Genomic DNA, 26,841 nt, shown 5'->3' with positions numbered 1-26,841 from the left:
ATAGGCGTCAGAGGTCAAGTGTTCTTCGAGCTCTGCCTTGGGTGCCCCATGTCCTCGTTTCCTCATCTGTAGACCGTGAGCATTAATAATGGCTAGCCTATAGGGTTGTCGGAAGACCAATGCACGCAGTTTAGTACGGTGCCCAGCGCACAGGAAACGATCAATAAATGTTAATTATTGATATTTTTTGTTATTGTTAGGAGTGTTTCTGGGCCTGGAATGGAGGGCTGTAGGGCGGCATCCTTGCAGACTACAGGTGAGGTCATCCGGTGAGCCAGGGGTGCGCGGCCCCTCTCCCTCCCTTACCGGCCGGAGCAGGCGGGGCGAGAGTGAAGGGAACAGCGGCCCCGCCCCGCCAGGCTTTTTAAAAAAGGGGACGCTGGGCGCAGGCGCAGAATCGTTCAGCCATCTGTCTCGCGCCGGCCCCGACGCGCACGCGCATGGAGGGGCGCGCGAGCCCCCCCGGACGAGGCCCGCGGCCGCCCCGCGGCGGCCGTGCTGTGCCGCGGCCCCGTGGAGCCGCTTATATTCCTCGCCAACTTCGCTTTGGTCCTGCAGGGCCCGCTCACCACGCAGTACTTGTGGCACCGCTTCAGTGCCGACCTCGGCTACAATGGCACCCGCGACAGGGGCAGCTGCAGCAACCACAGCGCGGACCCCATCATGAAGGTAGCGGCGGCGGAGGGGCGCGGAGCGTGGCACCGGGTGGGCCCCGGGCTGGAGCGCTGGGCAGCCGATGGGGCGGGGCCTGCGTCTGGGTCCGGGCAAGCTGCGGGGGCGGGGGGTGGGCGGGGCCAGAGCCTAGTTGGCGCCGGACCGACCCCTGCAGTGTGGGGGGTGCTTAAAGTTCCTCTAGGTAGAGCAAGGCCGGGAGGATTAACAAAGGGAGTAAAAGTAAGGGCCTGGGACCGTAGTCCATTCCACTTAACCCAGCACCGGTTCTCTGAGGTTTAGGGCTCCAAAGATACTCCCCATCCCCGTATCTCCCAGGATGGTGATGGTTGGGAGTTGGGCAACCCAGAGTGAGGAACAGCACCCTGGTAAGATTCATGTCCCCACAGGAAGTGGAGACCCTTACCTCCCACTGGACCCTCTACATGAACCTGGGCGGCTTCCTTGTGGGGCTCTTCTCATTTACCCTGCTGGGTGCCTGGAGTGACTGTGTGGGCCGCCGTCCACTGCTGGTGCTGGCCTCACTGGGCCTGTTGCTGCAGGCCCTGGTGTCCATCTTTGTCGTGCAGCTGCAACTCCACGTCGGCTACTTCGTGCTGGGCCGCATCCTTTGTGCTCTCTTTGGGGACTTCAGTGGCCTCCTGGCTGCTGGCTTTGCCTCCGTGGCAGATGTCAGCTCCAGCCGCAGCCGCACCATGCGAATGGCCCTGCTGGAATCGTGCATCGGGGTGGCGGGGATGTTGGCCAGCCTTCTCGGGGGCCACTGGCTCCGGGCCCAGGGTTACGCCAACCCCTTCTGGCTGGCCTTGGCCTTGTTGATAGCCATGACTCTCTATGCAGCATTCTGCTTTGGTGAGACGGTGAAGGAGCCAACGCCTGCCCGGCTCTTCACGCTCCGTCACCACCGATCCATTGTCCGACTCTACGTGACTCCCGCTCCAGAGAAGTCCAGGAGGCATTTAGCCTTGTATTCCTTGGCCATCTTCATGGTGGTCACTGTGCACTTTGGGGCCCAGGACATCCTGACCCTCTATGAACTGAGCAAACCCCTCTGCTGGGACTCCAAGCTGATCGGCTACGGTTCTGCAGCTCAGCACCTCCCGTACCTCACCAGCCTGCTGGGCCTGCGGCTTCTGCAGCACTGCCTGGCTGACGCCTGGGTGGCCGAGATTGGCCTGGCCTTCAACATTCTGGGGATGGTGGTCTTTGCGTTTGCTACCATCACACCCCTCATGTTCACAGGTAAAATGCGTGGGCTTGGGGACAGTGTGTCCCAGAGGCACTGGGTGAAAGCTGGGGGTCAGACACTCCCTGCCCCTGCAGGTTCAGGCCTGTGTCTGGAAACATTGTTGTGCTCCTTGCCTGCACTGGAGGACAGACGAAGAAACTTCATAAAAATGCCATCTTTGTCAAATGGAGAAGACAGACCTTCAGTAGCCTCAGTAATTAATCCACATTATCAACTGTAAATTGTTGTTAGTAAGATAGAACAAAAGACAAAAGTATGGCTCATAGGCTAATTGCTTCACTTCTTGGCCTCCCACAGCCAGTATTTATGGTGTTCTTAAACAAAGTCCATGCCACTAATGCCGTAATACTCACTTCTCTGATAAGAATCACAGGCCCTACCTCGGTATCTTTGGTCAGCTTCTTTGGGTTTTTTAAAAAGCCAGTCTTCTCAGACCACAGATAACAGATTCTTGCCTGCGTTAGTTCTTTTTCTTGTTCCTCTTTTTTCTTTTTTTCTTGGTAGGAGAGGGGTAGCTGGAAATGAGGAAGTTAACTTTTTTAAAGGAACAGATTAGGGGTGCCTGGGTGGCTCAGTCAGTTACACACTTGCCTCTTGGTTTCGGCTCAGGTCATGATCTCTCGGTTCATGAGATGGAGCTTCGTGTAGGGCTCTGCACTGACAGTGTGGAGCCTGCTTGGGATTCTCTCTCTCCCTCTCTCTCTCTCTCTCTCTCTCCCTCCCTCTCTCTCTCCCTCTCCCTCTCCCTCTCTGCCCCTCCCCAACTTGTGTGCACACATGCTCCCTCTCTCTCTCTCTCTCTCATACTCTCAAAATAAATAAACTTAAAAAAAATAAAATAAAGGAACAGATTAATTTTGATAGAGTCCTAAAATACATTGTTTACAAAGTCAGCCGACCAGTAATCACCGATTTCTTAACTTGGCTGCTTGCCTGGAGAGTGAGGTCGAAGGGGACCGGGGACCTTCCTCTCCTGCCCACAGCATCTCCCCTGGCCTCAGTGCTGGGCTCAGTGCCCTCAGGGGTGCAGAGATGATGAAGGCACTGTCATTGCTCAGGGGAGCCTCAGCAGAGAGGGGTTCGTGGGCCTGACACCTAAACGGGCCCTGGGTTGCCTCATAAACCCACTTTGGAGGGTCTACTGTCTTCTAGGAGGCAACAGTCCCACAGGGAGAGAAATCGTTATGGAAGAAGCAGTGTGAGCCTATGAGTAACAGATGCAAAGGGAAAAAGAACTTGCATTTGCTGTGTATCCTCCACAAATGTTACCTCATGTACCATTTCCTGGGGCTACTGTAACAAATGACCACAAACTGGATGGCTTAAGACAATGGAAATTTATTCTGGCACAGTTCTGGAGGCCAGAAGTCAAGCAATAGTATCACTGGGGTCAAAATCAAGGGGGCAGCAGGGCCACGCTCCTGGCTGCTTCCAGCTCCGGAGTCTCTCGGAGGGAATCTCCCTTGCTTCTTCCAGCTTCCAGTGGCTGCTGGAGTTCCTGGCTTGTGGCCATGTCACCCTAGTCTCTGTCTCAGTGGTGACATGGTCTCTTCCTCTTCCATGTGCCTTCTCTGTTCCATGTCACATCTCCCTCTGTTTCCCTCATCTAAGGATTCGTGTGATTGTATTTAGGGCCCAGTCTGGTAATCCTGGAAAAATCCCTTCATCTCAAGATCCGTAACTTAAACATGTCTTCAGAGACCCATTTTCCAAATAAGGCAACATTTACAAATTTCAGGGATTCGGCCCTGAAATCTTAGGGGGCCTTCTGTACCCCAGAACCATCCTGTGAGGAGGCCTTTGTTATCCTTTCACAGATAGGAGTCATGTCCAAGGCCACACAGTTAGGAAGCGATGGTGTCAGGTTTAGAACTCGGGGCCGACTCCAAAGCCCATGCTTGTTTTCTGGACCATGCCATCTCCCTTCTTTTTTTTTTTTTTTTTTTTTTTTTTAAATGTTTATTTATTTTTGAGAGAGACAGAGACAGAATGTGAGTGGGTTAGGGGCAGAGAGAGAGGGAGACACAGAAGCAGAAGCAGGCTCCAGGCTGTCAGCACAGAGCCCGACGCGGGGCTCGAACCCACGAGCTGTGAGATCATGACCTGAGCCGAAGTCGGACGCTCAACCGACTGAGCCACCCAGGCGCCCCTGGACCATGCCATCTCCCTTCTAAGTGCAAGATGGTTGGGTGATGCCTGCTGCGACCACAAGAGGTGTTGCGACAAGAACACAATTGGTGGGGAATCAGCATTCATTCATGAAACAGGTAGCAGGTAGGTCAAGCTTTGAGAAAGGTAGTCTCCCTTCCTCCTTGCTCATTGTCTCCATCACCAGTAAGGAAGTCCTTCCTGTGTCCAACCTGAGTCCCACATGAGGTATGTGTAGGAGTTCTGCTACATAGGGTGCTTGGGTGCTCCTCTCCCTGACTCCATTTCCTTGATGATTGTTTCTTTCTCTGCAGGGTACGGGCTCCTGTTCCTGTCATTGGTTACCACACCCATCATCCGGGCCAAGCTCTCCAAGCTGGTGGGCGAGTCAGAGCAGGGTGAGTGTCAGGGTCACCCTGTATCTGGTCCCTCATACCCAGTGTTGCCTGAACTGGGCAGAGGGCAGCTGTGAGCCGGGAGGCTGCGTACCTTCCTCCCCTCCACCCAGGAGACATTAGTAGCCGAGACAAATGCACTTGTGTCAAATTGCCTGGGATTGGCAGAGGGCCACAGTGCCTTGGATTTTCAGATCACAGGGTTGGAATTTGCAGTTCGCGGAGCACACTTGTTCCTTCAGGTAAGTCCCAAGTGCAGGATTTACTCTCCAGAACTAGCTTTTCCAGCTGCAGAATGAATGAGATGATGCTTCACTAGGGTCAGTGTGTAAGCTTAGAGGAAGCAGACAACCTTTCGATATTTCCTTGTCCCCAAGTGACAGTTGAAGAAGCAGAGACCCAGAGGGTTAAATTGGGTCACGCAAAGTCACTCAGTAAGTGGTGGAGCTGGGATGCAAACCTGGGTCTGTTTTTAAGAGCAGCAGGTCTTGGGATGTGGTTTGGGTCCTGACTCTGGTACCCACTGGCTGTGAGATCTTGGGCAGGTCCCTTTCTGTCTCTGCACCCGTTCCCTCCTCTGTTACATGAGCGGTTTGCTCTTGATGACAAGGGCCTTCCAGCTCTTGATGGTCGGACAGAGTTCAAACTCAACTTCTCTTGGGTTGTTGCTCATTTTGCAAAATTTGGGTTCTGCTGGCGTATCTATAAAGAATAGCCTCACGCCTCTGGGTCCTTAGACCCTAGTCTGGAAACATCTGGCTCATGCACTTTTCCCCATCTGCCCGGGAAGGAGGATCTGGTGCCATATGTAGCCCAGTAGAGGTTTGTTTTCTTGCCTCCCAAAACCCATGTACCTTCATTCATTCACTCAGTAAGCTTTTTTTCTAGCACCTTCACTGTGCCCTGAGATGCCAAGGGGAACAGGAGAGAAAAACAGCACTTAGTTACTACCTCCAGGGGGCCTGTGGTGGATACTTTACGTGTGAATTTAATGTTGCCAGCAGTCTATGAAAAATAGGTATTAGCCTTATTTAACAGAAGGGGAACAGAAACCCAGAAGGATAAGCAGCTGATTCAGTGATCACACAGATAATAAGTGTTAGAACTGGGAATTAACCCAGCAATTAATCTCAAACAGGAGATGATTTCAAAAGGGGATAAACCAAAAACCACTTTATCAGGCTTTTTGGTAGAAGATATCACATGTACTTTTAATACATGGATTTAATACCAGCCATTTGTTCTGTAGTCCCATGCGTGAAGTGCTTTCTGTGCATGACCTCACTGAATCCTTACCACAACACATGATGTAGGATTTATTGTTGAGGAAGATGAGACTCACAGAGGTTAAATGACTTTCCCCAGGTCACATAACAGCGAGCTAGGGGTGCTAGGATTTGACTCTAGGCCTTTCAGGCCTCAGTGTGTGATGTTTATTTCTTCACAGGTGCTCTCTTTTCTGCTGTGGCCTGCGTCAATGGCTTGGCCATGCTGATGGCTTCTGGCATTTTCAACTCGCTCTACCCGGCCACTCTGAACTTTATGAAGGGGTTCCCCTTCCTCCTGGGAGCTGGTCTCCTCTTCATCCCAGCCATTCTGATCGGGTAATGTAGGGCTCTGACCCATGCTCATAATGCTTTATCCCAAAGTTGTCCTCTTTCTCCTCCTCCCAACCAGAACACTCCTGGAACCATTCTGCTTGATTCTTCCCTTGCAGACAGCTGCTTTAATCATCTGAGAACCATTGCCCGAGGGCAAGGCAGAGGGGCAGCAGAGGAAGGGTCAGGCTAACACTGCTTGTTGGCAAGGCTGTGTTCTCTCCCTCAGCTCCCCCGGTCCTCCATTACCATTTTGCAGATGGAAATATGGTGGCAGAAATGTTCTAGAGAGAAGCCTGGAAACTTCCTCAGCTAGTTATGTCTGGGCCACAGGCTAGCCTGAACTACGGACTTCCTCCCCCATAGCCATAAGAGTTGCTTTCCAGAGTCCTGTGTCTCTGTACATTACCTTGTCTTCCTCCTCCCCACTGTGGCAGAAAGACCTATACCGGCCCACCCAATAAGGCCTTGATACATCTTGTCACATCTCTTAAGAGTTGAGGGTGTCCCCCCATGTCAAATCTGAATCCTTTCTCTGGTCTCTCACAGGGTGCTGGAAAAGGCTAATCCTCGTCCTGAATTCCAGCAGTTTCCTCAGAGCCCCTGATCTGCCTGGACCCGAGGACAGAGGGCAGTGGGAGCAAAGTGAACACTAACTAGCTGAAAGCATGCCTCTGGCTCCCAGCAACGCCAGCACCACCCCGCAAAGGGCAAGTGTCTGCCTTGGAAAAAGTGGTCAAGCTACACTGCTGTGCCAGCCTATGACTCTAATCTAGAATTGTAACCCACACAGCCCCACTCCAGGAGGCAGCGGGGGAGCCATCTGGACTGTTTACCCTTGATGCCATCAGTCGTATAGAACCCTCCAGGGGAGAGGAGAGGTCCCAAATGCAGGTGAAGCCTCAGGGACCAGTTGAAGCATGAGGGCTGGCATCTGTGCTTCCAGCCCACACCGCACAGCTCACAGGGCTCAGTTCCTGGTGTGCAGCCACCAGTCACTTCTGGGGTTGGATGCAATTCTGAGGGGAGGGGGGGTGGGAGGGGCTGGGTCCCTTCTGGAAAGTGCTGCTGTCTCTGGCTGGAATCCATCCTCTGGGCTTCACAGTGCCAATCACAATAAATCCATATAATCACACTGAAGTGAACCTTCTGGCCCCCAAGGCATTGGGCTGTGGGGCTCTCTGCTTTCCTGTTCCTGGCCTGCCCGCCATAGGTCAGATAGCAGCAGCCTCTGGGCTGGGCAGGAGCCCCTGAGCTGCCATGGGATTGTACTGGGCATGGCCAGCCCCCCGCCTCCCCCTCCATCTGACTGCTCATTCTCTTCCCCTGAGCTGTGGGGCAGAGGCCTGCCAGACTTGCATCAGGCTCGTGGGGAGATCCGGGCAGGAGCCCATTCCTGAGGGTCAGAGATCCAGTCCCTGAAGGCACCTGTACTGGTCGACCCGGCTGTACCAGTCCAAGCAGGGTCAGGTTTTGTCACTGCTCAGCCCTCCAGCACTCTTGTTGCCACCCATTTCAGCAGGTCCATCCTTTATCTGTAGGTCAATAGGAACCTGGAGATGTGACTCCTCGATATGATCCAGGGGCCCCAGCTTCTCAGAGAATGAGGGGCTTGTTTCTAGGGTGTTAGGAAAGCCTGGACCGGAAGCTGGAAGTCAGAACTGGATTCAGTATCCAGGCACTAGCTTTGATGAGGGCTGCAAGCCCCTGCACCGACCAGAGCAGGTGGCACTTGACTGCAGGCGTGCATTGGCCACAGTGCTTGGCTCCTGCTACCCTCATTCTCTGTCCCCTGCCCCAGAAATCACAGGTGAAGCGGGAAGGGGGGAGGGGGCGGGTGCAGAACAAAGCATGGTCAGCTGTGGCGTCTGTGGCCTGGGCCTGTTTCCAGATTCCCATCTCACTGTCTCTGTCCTTGGAAGACCAAAGCAAGGAGAGGGCCTTCCACTGACTGTCCCAGCATGAGGCAGTGAGGAGGGTCAGGAAGAGGCTCTGGGCTGGTCTCAGGCTTGGGCTCTACTCTGGGCACTGCCTCTGGCTTGCTTGTGACCATGAGCAAGCCCTCCTATGTAGGTCTAGATCAGCAATGCCCCAAATTATCTGATTGCCGGTGGACAAGTTAGGAAACACTAGATAATGTTCTGAGACCTTTCCCCCCTCCTACATGCTAAAATGAGATTCCTCTTCATTGGCATGCAGTCCTTAGTCCCTGGGGAGGGGTGGGGTGAGGTGGGTAGGGACCTAGCTGATGCCCAGCCAAGCGGAAAAGCCCAACCCTGCAGACCTGCATCAGAGCAGGCTTGGGGGAAAGGCTATTTCCCAGCCGTTTCAGGACCAGCTCCATGGGGCCAGGCCCAGGTGGAAGATGAGGGCCAGGTGCCTGTCCTGGCTGTAACCCGAGCAGTGTTGGTCATGGCAGGAGAGACAATCCACTGAACACACTGGCCTGGCTGGGGGGTCATCACCCGGGCTGCTCTGGTGGGATTGGCGGCTGGGCTCTGATTCCCCAGAGACAGGACGGGGCAGCAGTAGAGGGTGTCCAGACAGCCCGCAACCTCTCTGAATACTGCCCACAGGGCACCTCAGGAAGGGGTGGGATTGATGGGGACAAAGAGAAAGTGTCTCCTGGAGGGTAGTCATCCCACTGTATTGTTACTGTCTCTGCTCTGCAAAGGCAACGTCCAGTCTGCCTCAGTCACCACCACACCCAGGGCCTGGCACTGAAGGGCACTGGTGTGGCATGAAGGCATCAAGAGCGGTGGAGGCCAGAGCTGGGGCCAGGACCCGCTAAAGACAGCGTCTCCTGCAGGAGGGGGAGTGGAAGGAACGAGTGCCAAGCCTGAAGTAAGACCTTTGACTTTCTGATGATGTGGCTCAAGAGCTACGAGTGACCTGGCCAGCACCTGTGGGAGGTGGTTCTGGAAGCTGAGGCAGCCTGGTGTGAACTCACTGCCCCGGGGAGGGAAGGGGCAGGGCAGGCTCTAGCTGACCCTATTAGCTGAAGCCTGGGTTTACTGGGGGGAGGATACTTTCTTGCTCTCCTACCCTAGTGGAGAAAGGGGCTGAGGGACATTCCTGCTCATTTATTTCTGTACAGCTCCTGGGTCAGCCCTTCTTGGTGCAAACCTGTCTCCCCCTGCTAGCCTCTTGGGGCAAAGGAGAAGCCAGCTGTCAGTCCGAAGCCCTGTCCAGGGCATAACCTCCAAGATGATTCTCAGGACAGGCAGTGGACGGAGCACCAGGCGGCCAGGTCTGGATCGTGGGGCTGCCACTAATGATTTGGGAAATGGCACGTCATTCTCTTCCTTATCTGTAAAATGGAGATAATACCGGGGAGGGTTGCTCCGGTGGTTCTGGGAAATGGCAAATATTTGTGAGGGATTTGTGTTTTAGAGCCTTGCTAGTTCAAGTGGGTCATTCCTTGACCACCGCATCCACTCACCTGGGAATTAGTGAGAAATGCAGAAACCCAGGCCCTGCCCAGGTCTCTTGAGTGCAATTTTAGCAAAATTCCCGGGGGAGATTCAACTGCACTCCTTGCCCTTCTTCAGGATCTTGCCTCTCCACGTGTTGCTGCAGGTTCTGCCCAGGCTATTGCCGCTGCCGCAGAGTGCTGCCTCCCCCGGCCTCCCCCTGAGCATGTGGGTGGGGGAGGGGCCAGGGAAGCCAGCTGAGCCAGGCCAGCAGGAACCTGAGGCACGGCAACAAGGCTAAGTAGGGTGGCTAGCTGCCCACTGAGATGGCCTCGGCTGCCCAGGCCCAAGCAGGGGACTCCTTTGCACCACTGGGTGCAGCGAAACTGGCCGTAGCCACAGACCAGCCAGAGTGAGGGCAGGTTCAGCCCAACCCTGACCTTGGATGTGGCTAAGGGGGCTGCACCTCAGAAAGGTTGAGAGGGGACTTGGGACCAGGCCAGGCCAGCTAAGGACACTGAGTGGTTACAGGTCAAGGCCACAGGGTGGCAGGAAGTGGTGAGAGCCAGGCATGATTTAGGCGGAGAGCCATCGCTGGACCCTTGTGCTGGCTGGCTGCTGGGCCCAGGCCCTGGGTTAGCTGAGAGGGTGGGCATGGCCCTAACCCTTGTCAGAGACTGTCTGCCTTCCCCCTATGCAAGCTGGGTGCTGCTGTCAGGGTAGGACGGGGCGTAGTGTGCTGTGAACCCTCAATCTCCAGTGCTTTTCCCACACCGGAGATAGAAAACCTGGTGGCAGGGCCTGGGGGGAGTCTGACCCTTACCACCCCCAATGCCTGGCTTCCCTTCCCTTTCCAGACACTGAGGAAGCTGGGTTTGAGGTGGCCCATGAGGGTGGGGAGAGAGGGACAGTCATTTCCTGAGAAGGGCCCAGGCTGAGGGAGGCCGGTTTGAGGAGCTGCTTCTTCAGGAGGGACGACGGAAATGGGGGTCACGGCAGGGCTTGGGAACGAAGGACTGGTTAAGTTGGGCCCATGGGTGCAGCACCCTCCAAACTGGTGTCAGAACCTGCAGATGAGTCCCGGGAGGAACGGCCCTGCAGGAAGCGGATGATCTTCTCTATTGTGGCCTCTTGGTACTCGTGGGACCACCTGTGGGCACAGAGGCTGGTGGGTCAGAGGGCCTGCCGGAGGGAGCTGCTGGCTGGGGGCTGGATACCCGCCCCCCTCCTCACTTGATGCCATTGAAGGTGAGCACAGCCTGCATGTCCTCGGGCAGGTCCTGGGGCTCTGGCCATTCAAAGCCATCAATGACAGGCACAATGTTCTTGCCGTAGCTCAAAGCAGTCACAATCTCCTGGAGAAAGAAAAGAGGGGAGGAGGAAAGAGACACAGGTCCCCATCTAGGGACCTGGGAGGCCAGGCAGACGCTGGGAGGGCCAACCACCCAAGGCCAAGCCTGGGGTGGGGTGCTGGTGCTGAAGTCTACCTTGACTTCTCCCTCACCACTTGTGGTATATATTTGGTCTTTGCCCCAGATCCTTGGTATAGAGCTCCTGAAACCCTGGGAATCCCCAGATGACTGGAGGATGGGTTGGAGGTGCCTAGATAGCTTCTGGATGGGGCCTGGTTGCCAGGAAGACCAAGCTATGTTGAAAAGGTTGGAACTTTTAAGTACCCAACAAACATTCACACACACACACACACACACACACTGCCTAGGAGGGGAGAGGGGCAGAGATTGAGTTCACTCGCCAGTGGCCAATGACTTAATCATGCCCACATAATGAAACTCCATAAAACCCCCCAAGGATGAGATGGGTTGGTGAACACATCTAGGTGTTGAGAGGGTGGCCTGGAGAGGGCATGGGAGCTCTGAGCCTCCCCTGCCCATGCCCTCATGCCCTGTACCTTGCCCTAGGCCTCTCTCACATTTGGATGTTCCTGAGTCGTATCCTCTACAATGAACCAGTAATAGTTGAGTCCTTTCTGAGTTCTGCATGTCATTCTAGCAAATTATTGAACTGGTCGGGGGAGGGATGTGTATGTCCCGGGAACTCCTGAATTGGTAGTCAAGTCAGACAAATGCGGGTAGCCTGGGAACCCAGGACTTTCAACTGGCATCTGAAGTGAGGGCAGACTTGTGGGGCAGAGTCCTTAACCCTCTGGAGTCTGACACTTGCTCTGGGTAAGTAAGTCAACATCAGAATTGAACTGAATTGTGGAACACCCAGTTGGTGTTGGCAAATTGCAAGAATTGGTTTGTTGGTGTTAGAAAAAACCCACACCATTTGGTGTCAGAAGAAAAACATGACCCGCTGCAGCCAAACTGATCTGTCACAAGCCCTGGCAATTTGTACTTCTTACTTTTTTCTCAAATCCACCCATTTTTTTCTTCTTCCACCCCACCACCACCCTGCTCCAACCCCCCTCATCTTTATCCCCTGCCAGGTCTCTCCTCATCCACTCTTGCCCCCTCTAACTTGTTCTCTGCGTTGCCCTTTCACCTGGCTGCTGTTTGCAAAATGCAAATCTGATCATGTCATCCCCTGCTTAAAACTCTTCAGTATTTTACATGGCTCTTAGAATAAAATTCAAACTCCTTAATGTGGTCTGAAGGCCCTGTGTGGTTGACCACTGCTCACTTCTCAGACTCTACCCCTGTACTGTTCTCCCAGCCACACAGATCTTGTAGCCCCTTAGATTTGCCATCCTCCCTCCCTGCACAGGGCCTTTGCACATGCTGTTTCCTCAGTCTGGAATGCTCTTCCCTGCCCCTTCCCCTAACTAATGCCTACTCATTTTTCTGATCTGAGCTCAATCCATACTTTCCCAGGGAAGTCTTCCCTCACTTCTTTGACTAGGCCAGTTCTCCCTATTGTAGGCTCTTGTAATAGGCCCTTCAGCATATGCTACAGTTGCAAACTTAAATTAGTTAATGAGTGATTTGCTTAATACCTGTCTTCCCCACATGTCTGGTTTTTACCCATCTTACATCTCAGCATCTTTCACAAAGCCTCGCCCACAGTCAGCCCTTGCCAAATACTTGATGGCCGGATGGTTGGAAGGAAGGAAGGAAGGAAAGAAGGAAAGAAAGAAAGAAAGAAAGAGAAAAAGAAAGAAAGAAAGAAAACAAGCAAGCAAAAGAGAGAAAGAAAAAGAAAGAGAAGAAAGAAGGAAGGCAGGCAGGCAGACTGAATGGTTAGAATGAAGGAAGGAAGGAAGGGAAAGAAAGGAAGAAAGAAAGAAAAGAAGGAAAAGGAAGGAAGGAAGAAAAATAAATAACATAACATAGCATAGCAGTTGGGGACTGAACTCTGGAATCATCAGATGGGGGTTCACATTGAATCTCTGACACAGGCTTTGTGGCCTGAGGCAAACAACAGGCTCTCAAAGCCTCTGTTTTCTCATATATAAAATAAGGTTCAAAATAGGGTTCATGACAGTCCCTGTCTGGTGGGATGGTTGGGGATACCTGCAATGTCCCACGACAAGTGGTTAGAACAGTGCCCAGCATGCAGTGGGTGCTTAATAAATAATAGGTGTTATTATTTCCTCCTCTGTAAAGGAGAATAATAAACCTACTTCACAAGGTTGTTCTGAGGATATAACTTACTATTAATGGGTGCTCTGGTAAGTGCTTATTGAATGTTTTTCTCCTTTCAAGGGAGAACCTCAGGGATTGGCCTTTTTTGAGTGCAGTTCACTTGTGGTTTTCCATATTGATTACTCACTAAATGTGGCTTCAGGGAAAGGAATTTTAAAACCAGAGGCAATCAAGCACTAACAACAACCAAGGAAGGCTGATGGAGCCTTTGGGACTGGTCCAGTGCAAAGGCTCCTGCCACCCCGCCTGCCTCCTCCCTCCTTACAATCTGCTGGGACAAGGCTGGATGTCCAGTACCCTTGTGGAGCAGAGCCTTCCTGGGGAAAGAACCTGAGGAGCTTCCACCTTGGTTGGCTTTGGGGGAAACTCTCCATTTTATGAATGAGAAGCAGGAAGCCCGGAGAAGGGAAGGGACTTGCTCCCAAGTCACACAAATGCCCAGACCAGGAGGGGCCAGGTCTCTGAATCAAGCCTTCAAATTCCAAGTCCAGGGCTCTTTCAACCAAGCCCTCTGCCTCTCTGCTGAGGACCTGTATGAATTCAGACCCTGAAGAAATTTATTTGGGAGCCTTTAGACATTTGTTTTATCCAAAATTACACACAACTGAAGACAGCACACTGCTCATGGCACAGATTCAGAGTCTGGCCAAGAGAGGAATAATGGCTTGTTCAAGGTCACCCAGCAGGTTCAGAATGAAAACTTGATTAGAGTTGACTTGGTAAAGCTGGTGGACATGTCTGCTTTTCCCAGTAATCTCAGCTCCATCTGTGTAATCTTTGATTCAATCATTCCATAAACTCAAGAGCCTACTTTGCAGCTTGCGTGGTTGTGGGCATCGGGGATATGGAGTAAACACGGCAAGGTCTGAACTCCCATGGAGCAGGCCACCTGCCACCTAAGCTGGGCCATCAACCATGATCCTCCAGGCGTCTCTTTGGCCCAACACCAAACCAAGCCCAATACTCAGCCCCTAAGACATGGCTTCTGGGGCCTGACCCTCTTCCCCACTGTCAGTCTGGATGCACTCTGGTGTCAGAGCCTTCTCCCAACAACCCCTGGCCTGGCGTCACTGCCCTCAGGGGATCCCTCTTCCCTGTGCTTTAAACATGGGTCTTCTCCTGGCCTTTAGGTACTCTGCAAACTGGTTCTGTAGTTCTTATCCAGCCGGTGGTGTACTGGTCACTGTTTAACAATGAGCTCTCTGGGAGGCGGGGGGTGGGGTGGGGGGGGGGACAATCAACCAAATAAAACCCTGATTCGTAGTGTTTATCAACTTCCTTAGTGTCGATGCTCCCACCGTGGCTGATTTCGAGCTACCAACACGACGTCACTGAACGTGGAGTTGGGAAGAGATGCAGACAATCATTTCTGGTGCCGGCTGAACCCAGCCGTATCCCACCACCTCCCCTCACACCCCCTCAGATCTGTGCCATGGAACGCAGTCAGGTCCTGGGAAAGAGCGTGGGCTTTGGAGTCGGACAGATGGAGTTCAGAGCCCAGCTTTTCTGATTTCAACACCAGTGTGGTCATGGGAAAAAATATTGTACCTCTCTGAGCCTCAGTTTCTTCATCTGTAAGCAGTTACCAGTGATGCACCTTCCTCACCCCCACTTTTGTTCTTTTGCTCACGCAGTTCTCCTGCCTGGGATGCCTTCTCTTCCACTCACCTAAATTCTTAAGACTCTTCTCAAGTTCTGCCTCCTCCATGAAGCCTTCCCCGGTTACTCTGGCCCTTAATGTTTTCTCCCTTCTCCATACTCCTATGGCAAGTAGGAGGTTCACCTACCTAGCTTAGCACTGATACCATCCTACATATGGTCTGGTCGTTCTGGGCATATTTTTGTCTTCTTAGCTGTTTTAGGACAAGGGCTCCACCTCAGATGACTGCTTTATCTCTCAGCCCAGGCCCCCAGTTCCTACTCACTGATTAATTATTAATAACCTGCAGATGTGATATGGATCCTCCCCTCCATTCTACAAGTATTTAATAAGTTTCTACTATGTGTCAGGCACTGAAAATACAACGGTATTAATTAAACAGTGGTAGTACTCATAATAATTGCAATAATAATTGCTACCATTATAAAGCAATTACTATAGAGCTAGGCATTCTGCTGAGCACTTCACATATTTTAGCTCTTTTAATTTTTATAACGACATCCTAGGGAGTTAGAGACTACACTTATCCCACTTTCCAGTAACAAACACGAAGCTCACTGGGATTAAGTAACTTGTCCAAGGCCGGAGCCAGGATTCAAACTCAGCTTTGTGCTCTTCATGATTCTGCTGCGTCTGGCACTAGGCTCTCTGGCCCCTCTCCCCTCACAGAGGTTATTTTTCAAAGCATTTTCATCCTTCTCACAACAATCCTACAAGGCGAAGAACACAGAGAAGTTATCCCCATTTTCTAAATGAGGAAACTGAGACTCAGAGAGCCTGAGTGACTTGCTAAAGACTAACTACAGTCAGAGCTGTGGCTCCTGACTTCCGGCTGGGCCATGGAGGTTGCTGGTGGACGCAGGGGAGGAGGAACGGGAGGAGGACCTTGTGCCCTGGACACAGGCCAGGGCTGGGACCACAGAGGCCAGCGCCTACCTTGTGCACCCAGTCCTTGCAGTCGTGGTCCTGCATGCACTTGTCCAGTGCCCCAGCTGACAGCACCAGCACAAAGTTGCGGGCACCTATGACACTCTGGATGAGCTTGTCCTCGAACTTGCCTGCTTCCAGCTTCTCCACATCAATGAAGACACTGAAGCCGTGCAGCTGCAGGTGCACCTTCAGGAGGCTGTAAAGAGGTCCCGTGTCACTGCCTTGGCCTTGCCCCGAGGCCCCAGCCTGCCCGCCTGCCCACCCCCTCTCACCTGGCCAGCTGGGAGCCTGAGTTCCGGCGGTAGCTGATGAAGACATCTGGGATGTCCCCACTGGGCTTGCAGCCAGTGCAGGGCAGCGGGGAGTGTAGCATTTCTGAAGCAGACAAGAGACAGCTTGGTTCACCATGAGGTACATCATCCCCTGCACACCCGCCTTCTCAGCCCGGCCCAACCCCGCCCAGCCCAGGCAGGGTGGCTTGTTTCAAAAAAGGGTCACTGAGATAGCGAGATGGGCCTACGGGAAGGAGGGCTGCTAACTCTTAGTGAGTGCGTCTCAGGAGGCGGGCATTGTGTTTTAGGGACGTGGATTTGCGCCTCCAGCCCTGCCCTCTCTCCGGAGCTTCAGACCTACACGGCCAGCTGCCCCCACACACGGCAAACCCAATACGTCCCAAGTCCTCCCCGGGACCCTCCCTTCCTAGTTCCCACCACAGCCAGCACCTGGGTATTGACCTGAACCCCTACCTCTCACTCATTCATTCAACAAGTATTTGCTAAGCATTTACTGTATGCCTGGCACTATCCCTTGTGCTTGGGCTACTGCAGTGAACAGAACAGACAAGTCTTCACAACCCCTGACTCTGAGCTCTGTATCCTTCCTACTTCCCAGGGCCCTCCTGATGTCCAGGCTCCCAACTCAGCCTTCTCAGTGGTCTCCCCAAATCCACACCTACTCGGTCTAATCTGTTTGTACAGCAACCAGAGGGATTTTTCTAAAATCTAAGTCTGAGTGTGTCATTGCCCCCACTTAAAAAAACGTGCACGGCTCTTTTTAAAAAACGTGTAAGCTATCTTTGCAGTAGGACTTCCCTGTTTTTAAAAAATGAAATCTTAGGGTTTTATTGGACGCTGCGATGTAAAAATAATAAAGGCTTGATTTGCTTTAGTTAAACTTGCTGAATGCAAAGTATCCATCTTCATGTAATATTCGGCCCTAACACTCACAGACAGCATTTGTCTGTTTATGAAGCAGAAAGACAGAGGTTCAAATCCCAGTTCTGTTATTTTAAGGGCCTTGAGATATGTATTTGGGATTTCCCAAGGGATAACGTTGGGAAATGTATTTAAATTCTTTAAAACTTAGTTTCATCATCTTTTCAATTAACACCCTCAAGGACCATGTTCATCTTGGATTACGATGGTAGTTACACATATAAGCATTTTTCAAAACTCTTCAAATTGGACACTATTTTTTCTTTCTTTTTTTTTTTTTTTTAGGAAGCTCCACTCCCAGTGTGGGACCCAATGCCAGGTTTGAACTCAATGACCCTGAGATCAAGACCTGAGCTAAGATAAAGAGTTGGATGCTCAACCTACTGAACCATCCAGGAGCCCTGAAATTGGACACTTTTAAGTTATACCTCTTTTATTACTTACAAATTTTTTTAAAGTTGATTTAAAAAATTAACACCCACTGCGCAGAATGGATGTAGAGATTAATGAGATAATATCTGTTTAAAACCTAATACATATAACAATTGATGATAAATATCAACTAAATAGTAAATTAGCAAGTTAAAGTAGTAAGTGAAAAGGGTTGCTAGAGCCCTAGAATCCATTCTGCCCTCATGACCTCCCCAAAGCACCTCCAGAACCCATACTCTGCAGGCTGCTGGCTAGTGGCATAAGCCTCCCTCCCCATGTGACCCCCTCCTTCTTGTCTTACCTCCACATTTGCATATCTGCTCCCTCCTCCTGAGCTGCTCTTTCTGCTGCACCGCCCTCCCCAATACATCCTTCAAGACCTGGTCAGACATCCTCTAAATGCCCAGACCTGGGTGGACAGCCAGCGCTTCCTCGCAGCCCCCATTGGAATCCCGGACATGCTTCCTACTGTGGTCACCGATCTGCTTATACAGCTGACTTACTTCCACCCCCCCACTCAGCTCAGACTGGGAACTTCTTGAGGGCAAAGTGCAGCATATTGGTCTTTGCATCTTCAGAATCCAGTCTGGCACCGGGTATGTGTTCAGACCATCTACCGTGTGTCTCCCCTCGCCCTGCAGGGCTGGGCTAGGCAGGGGTAGGGGCCCGGGTGGGCAGGCTGACCTCTGGCGGCCGTGAGGATGCGGGCGCGGTGCACGCCCAGGCTGATGCCGCAGTCCTCCAGGAGCTGTTGCTCAGACACGCGGTGCAGCAGGGAGCGGTCCAGGCCGCAGCTGACCAGGCCATACGTGTACTGGCGGAAGCGCGGGTCCAGGCTGCCCAGCCAGTCGGCCAGGTTGCTGCGGTCGCACGTAGCGTAGTTGGCGAAGGTCTTGAGCTCCGTGAGCTCCCTAAAGAATCTGCACCCCGGGGGAGAAGAGGACGCTGAGGTCCTAACCTGGGACTGGCTAGTGGCGGAGGGCGACGGCTGGCAGGCAGGAGGCTCCGTACCTTTTGCGGGTGATGCCCGATTTCATGCCCAGGTCGGTCTGGAGCTCTTCCTCCGTGAGTCGCAGAAGCAGGTCACCATCCACCTGCTGCTCCTGAGGGAGGGGTCAGATGTAAGGAAGGGCTCTCCTCCTCAGCCCTTGGACCCCAAGCATAAAATGCAAGGAAAGGGAACTGTAGAGGGCGATGGGTGAGGCGGATGGGACTCAGAGCCGAGTGACCCCGAAAGTGGCTGAGTACAGACTCCCATCCCCAATATGGCCCCCTGGCGCCGCGGGCATGCAGGCGGAAAAGGGGCGCGGTGGCCTCTGTGCAGGGCGCCCCTAGCGGCCGCGCGCCTTTGGGATGCGCCGCTCTACCCGGAAGCTCTCGCAGTAGTGGGAGAAGCCGATCTGCTGCAGCCACGTCTGGACCTCGGCCTCCTTCCAGCTGGCCACGCAGGGCAGAATGGGCCGCGGCACCTCCTCGCCCAGCAGACGTAGAGCACGCTTGGCCAGCGCCGACGTGGTGCCGTTGGTGGAATAGGAAACCAGGCGTTTCAGGCTCTGGATGGCTCCGATGTCGCTGAATACCTAGGGAGGGATGGGGAGAGGGTGTCTTGGGTCCACCAGCTCGCCAGCCATTCCCAAACGTGCCCAGTCCCTCCCTTCCCCTCTTCTCAGCGCTGAAACTCCCATCATCTACCCTAGCCCTGCCTGCATCCAATATATCACCTAGTTCTGTGGATTCTGCCTCCTGAAGCTCTCGCAGCTCTTGACCTCATGTCTCCCCTCTAACAGCTTCCATCTCCCTGGGATGAAGTCTGAGCTCTCAATGTGGAGGCCGGGCCTGGCACAGTGTAGCCCCTGCCCACCATTCTCAGCTCAACTGCCCTTTCACAATCCCACACTTGGCTGACACCCACCCACTAAGGCTCTCCAATCTCTGGCTGGGCTCAGTCATGGCTTTCCCAGACCCTTTAGTTCTTCTGGCCTGCTTGTGGGAATCCTAGTCATCCATCGGAATTCAAATTGATTAGCACCCCCTCCATGCAGCCTACTTTGATTTACCCACAGTTTGGCCCATAGTTCCAATTAGGCCTTGTACTCTACATGCCACTGTTGTTAATAGATAATGCGCCTTCCACTGGATGATAAGCTGACGTCATGTTTTAGTCACCTTTGGAGTCCTGTACCTGGCACATTGCAGGGTACAGAGTGGTGGCTGACGATCTCTTTACTGAACTGCATTCACTTGGCCTTGTTGGAAAGGGGGTGCCATAGCTGGTGGTCACGCCTGCTGCCCAGACCCAATCCTTGGGGCCTCACTCCCTACTTCCCTTCAAGTCCCTTCTCCCAAAGCAGAATGACCTGATTTATAAAGCCAGTCCTCCCATGGCCCACCTCTGGGGCATAGAGGGGAAAATCAGAAGCTTCTAGAACCCCAGACCCTGGAAGAAGCCTCCAAGAACCCCCCAACACAACAGTCTCTTTTTAATCTGTGGGGACACACACAATAGGTGACAATGATCTGAGACACTCTCCTCTGAGCAGCCCAGATGACAGCTGTGGTACAGACAGGATGGCCCACACTGTGCCCACAACTCCTTACACCAGCTGTCACCAACTCCAACCCCCCAGAGGAATGCAAAGGAGGAGAGGGGTGTTGTAGGGATAATTTTGATTCTCCAATATTTAAAACACAAAAACACAAACTTTTGATAATTTAGCTATTAGTAGCTTCACATGCAGGATAAGAACTGCTGCCGTGGTTCGCTTCTTCAGTTTTCCAGGATAAAAAAGAAGCATAGAGAGGCCCAGAAAGGGGAAGCCAGCTAGCCAAGGTCACACAGCAAGTTAAAGCAGAGGGCAAAAGCTTCAGATCAGGCCCTAGGCATAGGGAGTTCTTGGGACACAGGTGGGAGTTATCTGGTCAACGCACTGATGTTCTGCCCCGCCAAGCCCCTGTCTCTCTGCATTCCCTCTCCTTCCTGCACTCCAGACCCATGTGACAAAATGGCCCACTGAGGTACCCCAGCTGGTCATCGTTCATGCACTCCAAGCCCAGCCTGTCCCAGTGAACTCACTTTCTTCCCCTCCCCCACCACAACCTCTCTCCACTTACCCTTAATTCAGTACCAGGTGCCACCAGGCACCCAGCTGTCTGTGTCCAAAGCCAGGAGTCATCCTCAGCTCTTCCCTCTCCTTCACCCCCACCCCCCCCCCAAGTCCTAATTCTATCTCTTCAGCCCCTCTGAGATCTGTCTGCTTTTCTCTGCCTCTGCTGTCATGCCCCAGCCCACCTTCCCAACCGTCCCCATCATGGCCTCCTATCTGGCTCCCTTGCCTCTGACCTCACCCTTGCCAATTCCATCTCTACAATTGCAGCCAGGATAATCTTTGTGAAATGCATGTTTCCTGCTGAAAATCCTTGCTTTTGCCTTCAAGGCCAGAATGACTGGTCTCTCATCCTTCTCCTTGCTTCACCTAACTCTTAACGTGTACTTCAAGTCCCTGTCACTCCCTCTGGGAAGCTGGTCCAGACTCTCTCTAACCCCGGTCCTCCCCCTCACCCCACACCCACCTTAGTCTTGCCCTGCAGGCTCTTGATGGCCGCTTCAGCACAGAGGTAGAAAGCCCCGATGCACTGGGCCTCCAAGCGCGACGAATCCAGCAGCGGCACGAGGCGCTGCAGGTCGTCGGGCCCGCGTCCCTGGCTCGTGTCACTGGCATCCACCAGGCAGCGGGCGAAGCGACCGGGGTCTAGCGAGGCCACGAGCGGCTCCACGAGCGCCAGGGTGCCGGAGCGCTCCACCTCCCGCTCCACCTCCTTGTTGGTTGCCAGCACCGCCACCGCGAGGCAGGCGTGCAGCCGCAGCAGCTCGTCCTCTTTGGAGAAGGCGAGCGGAAAGAGCCACTCCGCAGCGCGCTTCTCCACCATGCGCCTCTGCGCCGCCTGGCCCCCGTGGAGCGCGCAGTTGCCCAGCGCCAGCGCGCAGTGCCGGAGCAGCGCCGGGTCCGTGCGGCGGCACCAGTACAGCACCGCGTCCAGGCCACCGGCCGCCACCAGCCGCTGGCACGTCTCTTCCGAGTGCTTGAACATGTGCTCCAAGATGCCTGCCACGCTCCGCGCCAGCTCCACCGGCTCACGCTCTTTTGCCAAGTTCAGGATCACGCCCAACCCGATGCGCGCCACGCGGTCCCTGCCAAGAAAAAGTGGCACTGGGACGGTGGAGTGGCGGTGGTCCCGGGGAGGGGGGGTGGCTTGTCCCCTGGGGGCCACGGTCTGGTCACTTAACCTCTCTGGCCTCACTAGTGTCATATAGGACATGAGGGAGAGCATTATCTTCCCTGCCTCTGCCTTTCATCTCCTGTCTGGGGAGGAGCAGATTTCTCGGATTGTAAGGATGCTCCATCCTGGCCTCCCCATCTCCTCCCCTTACCACTGCCTCCTCCCCCGCAGTGCATGTAGCCGTTAAGGACCCTAACTCTGGAGAAGATTCCCTGGGTCCTGGTTTCTTCTAGAAAGTTGTGGGGCCTTGAGTGCCTTCCTTTATCTTTCTACCTCTGTTCCTCATCTCATAAATAAAAGGAATACCTACCCCATAGGGTCATTATGAGAACGAATGTGATAATCCACGTAAAGTGCTCTGCACAGTGCCTGGCACATACAGAAGACTCACTAGATGTTAACTTGTCATCAGTTGAAGTATCACTTGAAGTACAGCACTCTTAGCCTTGCCCTCAAACCTTTCTCTTCACTCCATGCAGTGTGACTGGGGTGTATTTATTCATTCACCCAACAGATGTTTATTGAGGAACTACTGTGTGCCAGGCTGCGCTAGAGGCTAATTAACAGTGCTTGGAACTCACACACAGCTAATATGGAGACAAACAATAAGCAGGTGAACAATGAATGAACAGGTTGATACTGATGTGGCCGTAATGCTAGCAAAACCGGGTGATGTAATGGATAGTGCATGGGTGGAGGGATATGTCTGAGGAGGTGACATCAGAGAGTTCAGTATCTGGAGACTCCTGCCTGAAAGTGTCTGGGAAAAGAGCATGACAGGCAGAGCGAACAGTGAGGACAAAAGCCCTGAGGGCTGGGGAGTTTGGCATGTTTGAGGAATAGAAAGAAGGTCAGAGAGATCTGCAATGTTTATAACCGACAAGGAAGAAAACAAAATCAGCAAGGATTCATATATAGAATATATAAATATTCACATCAACAAGAAAAAGGCAGCAAATTCAATAGGGAATGGCAAAGCATATAAATGGCAATTTATAAAAGAGATAATCCAAAGTGTTAACAAACAAAATAATTTGTAATCCTTAGTAATCAGAGAAGTGAAAATTAAATCAGCTATCACATGGGGGCGCTGGAGTGGCTCAGTCGATTGAGCGTCTGACTCTTGATTTCAGCTCAGGTCCTGATCCCAGGGTTGTGGGATTGAGCCCTGTGGAGCTCTGCACTGAGCCTCCTTGGGATTCTCTTGCTCTCTCCCTCTCCCCAGTGCACATGAGCACACTTTCCCTCTCTCTAAAATATAAACAAACAAACAAATAAATAAAAATCACCTATCACTTTACACCTATTGGATAGACAAAAAGCAAAGCTGGGTAACACAGAAGGTTGATGAGGTGTGGGGCCATGAACATGCTGATGCTCTCTGGGTAGAGGTGCACACTAGGGCGGTCAACTCGGAAAACAGGCTGGGATGCATGGTGAAATTAAGGAGATATACATCCTACAAGCCAGGAATTGGAGCTCTTGAGCTTACAGCCAAAGAAATTATCATAGTCCACAAAAGTCTGTGGAAAAGGTTCACTGCAGATTGTTTATGGTGGGGGAAGATGGCAGCAGGCTGGTGTCAAGCCTAGGAGAGTGGAGAGGTAACATGGGCAGATGACCACTCTGGAGGACTATGGAGCAGTTACAAGTGACTGAATAGATGATAAAACAACAATATTAGGGGCGCCTGGGTGGCTCAGTCGGTTAAGCGTCCGACTTCGGCTCAGGTCACGATCTCACAGTCTGTGAGTTCGAGCCCCGCGTCGGGCTCTGGGCTGATGGCTCAGAGCCTGGAGCCTGTTTCTGATTCTGTGTCTCCCTCTCTCTCTGCCCCTCCCCCATTCATGCTCTGTCTCTCTCTGTCTCAAAAATAAATAAAAACGTTAAAGAAAATTAAAAAAAAACCCAACAATATTAAAAACATATTAATGAGTGGGTGAAAGAAATGAAATGTGCTTTGTAACACAGCACTATTTGAGTAAACTAAAAATATATGAACACAAAACAAGAAAATAAAGATTTTACCAGGATAAGGATATAAAGATACACATTAAATATACTGAATGGGTGTCTATGGCATTAAATCAGAAAAATAGGACAGGGGTACCTAGCTGGCTCAGTAGGTGGCACATGAGACTCTTGATCTCGGGGTTGTGAGTTCGAATCCCACGTTGGGAGCAGAGATTACTTAAAAATAAAATCTAGGAAAGAAAGAAAGAAAGAAAAAGAAAGAAAGAAAGAAAGGAAGGAAGAGTAAAGGAAGGAAGAGTAAAGGAAGGAAGGAAGGAAGGAAGGAAGGAAGGAAGAAAGGTAGGTAGTGGGACATTAATGAAGAGGAGAAGGGAAGATTGTGGAGACTATATTCTAGGCACGTCTGTATACAAAGGCTAGGAGGTATCTGAGAACGGGTGCACTTGGGGACCTGTCCCCACTGCAGCCACACTGAAGTGAAGCCATTTCTAGTGGCTGAGGTGGAAGTTTCAAGGTGGGAGGGAGTAGGGAGAGTGGTGGGGGCCTTCTGAACCATCTAGAGGCATTTGTGAAGTGCACATCTTGATCGCAAATGGGGAGCCACGGAAAGGCTTCAGGAAGGGGAGTGGTCTGCTCTTGCTTGGGTTGCATAGTTGCATAGGAAACTCACTCTGGCTGCTATAGGGAGGAAGGATCCCAGGGAGGGAGGCTGGATGCCAGCAGGGCAGGCAGGAGAGTTGCCACACTCCAGGCAGAGGTGAGAGTTTTCTGTTTTCCTGACCTCCACAAATGATGTCCTCCACAAGTGACATTACCCCCGAAGATTCCAGCCATGGAGTCCTTGCCCCATGAGCATCACAATGACCAGAGTGCTTGTGACTTTGTGTCCATTGCAGGTCCCAGCTGAACCCCTAACATGGCATAAGGTCAACACAACTTTGCTCAGAGGATGATCAGAGGTCATGATCCTTGATCTCAGCTTTGTGCTTCCAGAACAATCTGACTACTAAACTCTGAGAATATCAGGACCAGAGTGTGTCTAAGCAGTCATCTGATCCAACACCTTCATTTCCTGAGAACCACTGAAGAGAAAGTCTTGCTCAGGAACATCAATTCAGAGAGAGGACTTCATTCTGAGTCTCTTAATTCCCAGCCCTCCCCTTTCCCTATGCACTTCACACCCTCAGAGAACTTGAACTGTGTGCTTGTTGTGAGAACTATTGACTCAGATCCCAGCTTCTGCAGCCCCAGAGGCTGTGGTTCATATCCCAGCTCCAAAGGAGGGCAGAAATTGTACACATACACAGACACACATACAAGCAGGTATATATAATATACATATATGTGTAAATCCTTGTTAATGCACAGAATTTCTCTGGAAGGACATACTGTGCAAGAAACTTGTTTTGCTTCCTGGTTTGTCTCTAGGGAGGGGGTCTGGGTAGAAAGCGTGTATCTTTTTGTATCTTTGCACTTTTGCACTTTTTGAATTTATACGCAATAGCTTTCTGGGTTTTGCGGGGGTTTTTTGAGTTTATTTATTTATTTTGAGAGAGAGAGATAGGGCAAGCTGGGAGGGGCAGAGAGAGAGAAAGAGAGAGAGAGAGAAAGAGAGAGAGAGAGAGAAAACCCAAGCAGGTTCCCCCTGTCAATGCAGAGCCCCATGCCGGGTTCGAACTCACAAACCGTGAGATCATGACCTGAGCTGAGATCAAGAGTCAGAGGTTTAAATGACAGCCACCCAGGCACTCCTGATTTTTTTTTTTTTAAGACATGTCTCCTCCCTTATTTACTGTGTATTTCTGGGAAATCCATTTAACCTGAGTTAAGCCATTTAACCTAATTATGGTCCCCTGAAGGGGCTACACTGTAAATTGCAAAGGCTAGCAGTCACACCCTCACTGGGTGTCATGGGACCAAGTTCAAAAGTTCCTCCGCTGTTGGGCTTTTCTTGGCATTTGGGAGTGAGGGACACTGTGATGGAGGCTCCCAGGCAGTGGGTGTGGCAGCACTATGGGAAGAAGGGAATGGGAAAAGGAGTGTGTGCATTGACTGCGGAACTTTCTTTAAGAGGAGGTTGGTTGATGAAGGAAGGGCAAGATTTCATAAACTCAAATTCTCAGTGTATCATCTCTCAAAATTTCGAGGGTGACAGGACGTGCTAGACGCTGTCCTTGGTCCTGAAGGGCTGTCAGCACGACCACGTTGTTTCCTGAGACCAGGAGTTAGTAATTCTAAACCAGAGGAGTGTTAGTTTCAACCTTTAAAAAGGTCAGTGCAATTTGCATCTTGCAGCCCTCCTCTTCCTCGGGTGTTGGCTGCACCCACTTCCCAAGAGTTCTCATTATAGCTGCCACATCTCACATATCAGACCTACAGGGTACACCCGCCAACCTGTGTGCACCACATCCAGTGAGCACCCACTCCGTTTGCTAGCCCTCCAAATTCACTGATGTCAGATGGGAAATCAATGACTTTATGAGCAAGCAGAACTCTAACTTGCTCTCCCAGCTTAACTTGCTTCATTCGTGGACTGTACTATTTCCACCATCCACAAAGTTATTTTTTCATTTTTGAAAATGGCAAGGAAAGCACCTCTAACCCATGGCCTCACACTTGTGACAGATGCATGAATTCAAAGTGACCCTTGCAAGACCCTTCTACACCTGAGAGGCCTGAGAATTCAGCATGAGACTGCTGCGTGACAGTTTGGTCTGCTCTGACATCAGATGAGAGAGAAAATGAGTGCGAGGGTCCTCATAGTCCAGGGGAGATCCCAAGAGGCAGACAAGAGAGTCGCAGCCAGGCCTCCGTTGGACCCCACCTACTGGATCTTGGCACTATGGGGGGGGGGGGGCAGAGAACACATACTCTGGCCCTTGCCTAGCTCTGCACCTGTTTCCTCTTCTCTCGCCCATTCATCCCAGTAGAAAACCTTCTGTTCCCCATTAGCAACTGCAGAATGAGATCATGTCTGGCCTGTTACATGGGCCAAAATGAAGAGGGAGGAAGCAGGTGGTGGATTGGGGGTGGCACGAAGGGGGCAAGTAACCCTTAGGTCAGCACTCATTTCAGCGATCATTTCTCCTCCTCCTACCCCATTTCCTGAGCACTGTTTTCTCTTCCTTTCTCAGTGGCAGAGTGAAGGCAGCAAAGAAGGGCATCTGGGCCTGTGGGGAGGAGGTCTGTGGGTTTAGAGGGCACTGGCAGCTCCATGCTGAACCGGGAACAGATTCCTGTCCAACTACTCTATTCTTCCTCTCCCTGTCTCAT

The 26,841-nt window shown here is 52.1% G+C and overlaps 2 protein-coding genes across 2 annotated transcripts in view; one reads left to right on the top strand and one right to left on the bottom strand.

Moving 5' to 3' along the window:
* The first annotated feature begins 404 nt into the window (after nt 1-404).
* On the top strand, nt 405-8,545 carry SLC46A1 (solute carrier family 46 member 1). The gene is given in 6 exon segments (XM_049637887.1): nt 405-479; nt 481-669; nt 1,062-1,914; nt 4,384-4,467; nt 5,912-6,068; nt 6,612-8,545. Coding segments are annotated over 6 exon segments (1,380 nt in total). The 5' UTR covers nt 405-440; the 3' UTR covers nt 6,670-8,545.
* A 736-nt stretch (nt 8,546-9,281) lies between these two features.
* SARM1 (sterile alpha and TIR motif containing 1) overlaps nt 9,282-26,841 on the bottom strand; it is an 18,721-nt gene continuing 1,161 nt past the window's right edge. Inside the window, exons 2-10 of the mRNA XM_049637924.1 lie at nt 26,504-26,506; nt 20,887-21,505; nt 18,684-18,896; nt 18,328-18,419; nt 18,001-18,236; nt 15,943-16,045; nt 15,677-15,866; nt 10,709-10,830; nt 9,282-10,625 (exon numbers count right to left, since the gene is read on the bottom strand). Coding sequence (XP_049493881.1) covers nt 10,496-10,625; nt 10,709-10,830; nt 15,677-15,866; nt 15,943-16,045; nt 18,001-18,236; nt 18,328-18,419; nt 18,684-18,896; nt 20,887-21,505; nt 26,504-26,506 — 1,708 coding nt within the window. The 3' untranslated portion in view covers nt 9,282-10,495. The remainder of the gene's footprint in view (nt 10,626-10,708; nt 10,831-15,676; nt 15,867-15,942; nt 16,046-18,000; nt 18,237-18,327; nt 18,420-18,683; nt 18,897-20,886; nt 21,506-26,503; nt 26,507-26,841) is intronic.

Source organism: Panthera uncia, chromosome E1 (assembly GCF_023721935.1).
Source record: "Panthera uncia isolate 11264 chromosome E1, Puncia_PCG_1.0, whole genome shotgun sequence".
Taxonomy (NCBI): Eukaryota; Metazoa; Chordata; class Mammalia; order Carnivora; family Felidae; genus Panthera; species Panthera uncia.
Note: the sequence above shows the minus strand (reverse complement) of the source record. Positions and strands in the feature narration are given on the sequence as shown.